General features: G+C 40.9%; 1 protein-coding gene across 1 annotated transcript; it reads right to left on the minus strand.

The window, feature by feature from the left end:
• Nucleotides 1-663: 663 nt before the first annotated feature.
• Nucleotides 664-2,016, minus strand: LOC143321232 (hydroxycarboxylic acid receptor 2-like). Its single transcript, XM_076731449.1, has one exon. It carries the CDS (start codon nt 1,995-1,997, stop codon nt 1,026-1,028), a length of 972 nt encoding a protein of 323 aa, XP_076587564.1. The 5' UTR covers nt 1,998-2,016; the 3' UTR covers nt 664-1,025.
• Nucleotides 2,017-6,019: the final 4,003 nt, after the last annotated feature.

The raw sequence follows: 6,019 nt of genomic DNA on the forward strand, positions 1-6,019 counted from the left end.
ATCAGTGAGTGCCTACAGATACAAAAGGGCTTGGGGTTGAACCTCATTTGATTCCAGAGAGTAGAAGATAGAAGATACAGTGAAGCTCAGAGCCGAAGTCTGAGCCAACTTCCCTTTTGGATTCACTGGAATTTTAAAAATGATAATGTGCGGCTAGAAGTAATAATCTTACGTTTGTGTTCTGTGTTTTACGGATTTACAAATCAAAGCCGAGTCCATACTTACATGTTTTTTAAAATGAGCGTCTGTGTGACATACGTCTGCATTGTAAGGCCTGAGATTTATTAGTAGACTAACTGCTAGAAAGCCCTATCAGGTAAAATAACACACTTCGCCTGGCAGTGTAGCCTCTGTGAAACTGCTGCAACATATTTCTTGTGTATTAATGAGTCACACCATTTCCTTTTGGTTTTAGGATGAGTGAAGACGGAATTCATATTGTGTCAGTAAGCACAATGTGTGCTTGAGTCATGTTACATTAAGGTGCCAAAGCATTTCTTTCATGCACTGAGAGGAAGATCAAGTATTCAAGAATGAATCCTTAATTTATTTGGTTTATCCTGAGCCTGCATGCACTACATGAAGTCAAATGGAATAATTCAGGAGAACATGCGACAGCTCTGTGTTGAGGATAAAAATCTTTATTACTTGTTCCAGCAGTGAGGGCATTGAAGTAACCCTCATATCTTATTAATATCATTATGATCCTATATCACCTATCATATATAAAAACATCACAAAGCAGTTGTGGAGTTTAGAGAGCTGAGGTATTGTTTAAGCTTTACAATAACATATGTTTTGCAAATGTAAATATATATAGAAACATAGTCATTATATAGAGAAGTAAAAATAACGTTTTTTGCAAAAGCTATTTTTTTTTCAGTTGATATATACTGGATAATTACTGTATATGACAAGTTAAAAAAATAGCATGTTATTGGTTGTAGCACTTACATAACAACATTGGAAGAAGCAAAATGTTAGCTGCATTCAAGTCAACGATTGACTTGGTTTTGGTTTGGTGATCACAGCTGGCTGAGCGACTGGGAGCCTGTGTCTCGAGTTCTCTTGTCTGTGCTTTCAGCAGTTTCTGCTTCGGGCAGATGAAGAGCTTTCCTGCAGATGTTCTTGAAGACAGGGCTGGAGAAGTAGTATACCACAGGATCCAACCCGCTGTTGATATAGGTCAGGCTAATGGTGATGTAAAATGCAACGGTCGGGTCTTCCAGGGCAGGACAGATCTCAGATTCTGGCAGGGTGCTGACTGCTTCATGGGTTTTGACCCAAATCAGCACTTGCATGAGGTTGCTCGGGAGGAAGCAAATGATGAAGAGCACCGCCACCACTGCGATGAAGCACAGAGCCTTCTTAATCTTTGCTTGCTGGGCCAACTGTCTCTTTCTCAGGTAGATAATTATGTGGACCGTGCAGTAGACGATCACGAGCAGAGGCAGAATGAAGGAAAGGAGGAACCCAAACTTGTGCCAGATCAGATTGCTCCTAGGTTTGGTGTCAATCATGAAGCTCTCGCAGTACTTTGTCTTGTGTTCCAGAGAGAAGACATGAGCTGTCATTGCGATGGTGAGCAACCAGAGCAGAAGCGCTCCACACATGGCTTTGGGGACACTCAAAGAGTTGACAGGATGGTGGGGATGCACCACACGCATGTACCTGTCCAAAGCAATGGCCATCAAGAAGACAGTACTGCCGCTGCGGTTCAATTGCAGCATGAAGAGGCAGATGTTGCAGACAAGGCTTCCAAACATCCAGACGATCCCAGAATTGTAGTAGCTGGCACGGAAAGGCAAAGCCACGTTGAGCAGAAAATCAGCCATTGCCAGGTTGAAGAGTAACACTGTGCTGCTCTTCCAGGGCCTCAGGTAGAAGCAGAAGACCCAGAGTGCCATACCATTTCCAAGCATTCCCAAAATACACTCTGTCACCAGCAGTGGAGGGAGCACACTGATCAGCAGAGTCCCGTTGAAATAGCATTGCATGTTGAGATGTGTGCTGCCTTGCTGACTGCAGATCAAAGATATAACCCGTTGAGGGTTGTGTGCGTTCTTTAAAGGGAAACGTCTTTTTTAAAAAAGTGTTTGCGGTGTGGCATTTACAGGAAGTCTGTGGGTTCTGCTTTTCAAATGAACACACAAAATTAGTTAGCTCTATTGCAAAATGTTGTTAGATTTCTCTAGAAGGACAAAAAAACTTTGAATAAGGACATCAGGAGGGGCAAACAAGTAATGAATATTATCAGCTCACAGTAATCTTGCATGTGAACGTGCTACATTTCTGGCTTGTATTAGTAATATCAGTCATGACTTTTTTTTTTTTTTTCTTATTGCAGTGTGGGACCCTTACCTGTGGATTAATTTGGCTTTTTCCAGAAAGAAAGCTTCCTTATTTTGAGAAAGAGAATTTAGCTCTGTATATTTAGGGCCCGTTTGACAGAACTAACACCTTTTATTTTATACGTTTCATCGACTGCGCTTCGTGTTTCATTTATAACCTTAATTAACTCTTCTGGGAAAGTCCAATTCATGACTTCTCTAATTCTCCATATGAGAGAAAATGCCGCAGCTGCAGTAAACCGCAGCACAGTGTTGTTACTCATCACTTTTAGTACTCTGTGAGAAATATATTCTGTGGCTGGATCAGACAAAACCTCAACTCACTGTTACATGTGAAGACCTGGGGGAGAAGAAACAGGCAACAATGTTTGTCTCCGGCTACAGTGAAGCCTGTCGGTGGTGGCAGCATTGTGCTGTGATGATACATGCCAGTAAAAAAGACTGGGAGGCTGCTCAGCGCCGAAGGACCAGTGAACCAAACCCATAGGTGATGAAAACAATCTGACCTACAGTGTGCATGACTTTAGACTTAGATGAAAGTCACTGCAAAGACAATCAGTAATACAAAGGCAAGACAGTGCTGGAGTGTTTTTGTGGTCGAGGCCATTAATGTCAGTGACTGATCGTGCAAAGTCCAGAGTCTTTGCAAAGTCTGTGGAGAAACCTGATGGTTCACTGATAGCATGTGCTCCATCCAGCCTCCGAAGCACCAAATGAAGTGCCTGAATATATGTCACGTTTTCACATTTTTAGCAAATTTGTACTTTTGTAAATGTGTTTAACGCTTTGATGTTGTCTGTGTTTCATGAGATCAAAGTGTAGGATGCAAACACATCCAAAAACTGAAGGAATCTGAAAAATATAGAATAGAAACATGTGAAAAAGTACTGTCACACAAACTCACACTCTGGACAAACTATTGTCTCAAACAGCAACGACATGAGCTGCAGAGGTGTGAAGAACACCTTTTGTGGGATGCCGGAAGATCTTACTGAATTACATCACTCATGGCCTTCAGAGGTAGATTAAGGTATGTGGTTGACTTTCTGTGTGCAGATCAACTTTCAGTATCAGGTGTCATTATGAAACTACACCGCGAAGGCAGATAAGAATGGAAAATATCTTCATAATGCAACTAGTCTGTTTTGTTTTAGCAGCCCTTACTAAACTTTAAATTAATTTCCATCCACAGCAGTTATGAATGCACTCTATGTAGATGCCTGTTGGTGAACACATGGATGAATGACTGGATTAGTTTCTGAGCATGCAGGTATTATTTTTTCTGCTTCGGGTGGGTGTTTTGGGTGAAGTGTGATGGCTTTAAAGATGAGGGGAAGAGCAGAATGATCTCAGACAATGACAGGATTTGTATTTTAAGTATGCAGTGATGTATGCAGTTTTTCAATATGAATCAAGTTAACTAATGTGCTGCTGCTGTGTATGTAAACTATGGAATGAAAAAATGATCACAAAAGAAGAAGAGCAGTGGTTTTAGCACGAGTCTGATACCTTATTTGGTAAATTTTGGTAAATGCTTTTGAAATGAGGAAGGAAGCTTTATGAAAACCTTTTTTTTATAGCAGCACCGTGTTGTGTGGTTTCTGTAATGATAAATTTTATGAAGTGGGATCATTTTATTATTAGCCATGTTGAATGGGCCACTGGTGTGTGAATAATTAATTGGTTCATTCATAAATATTATGTGATAATTAGAGGTTACCATAGGCTTTAAAAGGTTTTGAGGAAGTTGACAGTCACGGTTTGTGAACCTCTTCTGCTCTCTAGTGGATAACATTTGCCATTGCAGACTGTGTCCTGTGAAGCATTTCCTCCTCTTTTAATTCTAATATAATTCTCTAGAGACTGCTGATGAAATTTAGCTATCTAGCTATTTGGGACAGTCAATGACTGTCCATTGTCCCTGCTAAATATATTTGTGCTTTACAAAGTGACACAACAATTAAAAAAAAAAACAAAACACAGATACGGAGAGGCAACATGCAAAAGCAGCTGTGGGGAAAAAACCTTTCCATATGTGCCTTTTGATTACTATCCACAGACCTACGCAAGTGTGCACTGAACACACATGACTTATCAGTCATAATGTCACTACATCTTTCACTATCTTTTCACGTCAGCACTGTCACTCAGTCATTCCATGGATGAGAGTTGGGCCTTGCCAGTTTAGAAGCTGGCTGAAAATGTATGGCCAGTGTTGTAGTGCAGAACCATGGTGGAAAAATGTGAAAGAGCCAGTTTGGCCTGCAGGGCAAACATGGCGTGTTCCCATCTCCTGTTGTCCCATCTGCCCTTGTGTTTCATTAACCTGCATACTTGGGAACAAAACATCATGGTCGCACTCCACCCGGTGCAACGAACATGAAATTCCTGTCTTACTACCTCGAAGAGGACTGAACAGACAGAGCCTGAAATGTACACAAGAAACAACAAGTGTTCTTTCTCCTGTCTGCTGTCAAACATTTGACTGCACCTGAGCCTCAAAGTGGGGAAACAACACTGCGAGGCTTTAGCCTGACGGTCAGCATACAGAAAAATCATTAAAAACTGGTTATATTGTCCACTTTTTGAATGCACCACTGTTAGTTTGAGTTGATTTGTTTCTGAAAGTTTGGGCTGAAGCTGTGATAAGATGAGAAAACGTGGAGGAGGCAGTGATTGACACAGACAAAACAGGTTAGTCCACATAGCTCAGGTAATATGGTTCATCAGTCACGTCGAGTAAAGTTGAGAAAAACACGAGACGCAGCTCTCCATGGTAAGAAAAAAAAAGAGGTACAAAATCCACTAGAATTTGTTGATGTCTACTAAATACAAGGGACAGAGGAGATTTAAATAAATCTGATATGTTACTGATGGACCCCTCCCTCACTCACAGCTATTCTTTCTATGATGTTTGTTGGCCCTCCTCATGTGAGGGTCCTGTATACTGACTCCCCTTTCCCTCCCAGTCCTGTGCCCCTGGCTGTGAGTTGAGTAAAACAGCTGAAACTCAATGTGAGGAACCTGGATGAATGATCATAAATGTATACACTGAGGGCAGGACACTGGGGTTTGTAGTCACTTAAGTTAAAAATAAAATAAAATAAAATAAAATAAAAATAATAAAATTCTAGGATTAATGTTTTACCATTTCCACACGCTTTCACCAGCTTCTGCCACATCTTTTGACCATTGTTAATTTATCAGCATTGTTTCCATGCTGCGTGTCCCCGCAGCCGTATTAACCGCTCTGTCCAATGCAGCGCCAGTAAATTCATTTTATCTCGCATTTAATGGCCCGACCCATAGTTCCATGTGTCACAGCAGCCCGTAAACGTGGGCACACCCTCTGATGTTAATCTGATCTTCATTTCCTGGTTCATGTCATCACTGCTTGACTGCTATTACGAAAGCAGATGCAATCTCGGGATTAAAAGACGACAAAAAAAATAATAATAATCCTCATGGGTTTTGATTTGGTTGGGGTGACGTCACCTGCTACAGCTGACAGACAGGAGAGCCTACCAAAATAATAATAATAATAAAAAATAATAATAATAATAAAATACATGTATATATATAAAATAGAAGAAAGACTGATTCAGTTGTCACACCGATTGATGAACGCTGCTGGAAAAAGTGACATACGTGTGGGAGGATGTCGGCGG

Source organism: Chaetodon auriga, chromosome 5, assembly GCF_051107435.1.
Source record: "Chaetodon auriga isolate fChaAug3 chromosome 5, fChaAug3.hap1, whole genome shotgun sequence".
Taxonomy (NCBI): domain Eukaryota; kingdom Metazoa; phylum Chordata; class Actinopteri; order Chaetodontiformes; family Chaetodontidae; genus Chaetodon; species Chaetodon auriga.

Excerpts from the sequence above, each read along its gene's own strand:
- LOC143321232 (XM_076731449.1), bottom strand. The coding sequence starts at position 1,997 with ATGCAATGCTATTTCAACGGGACTCTGCTGATCAGTGTGCTCCCTCCA.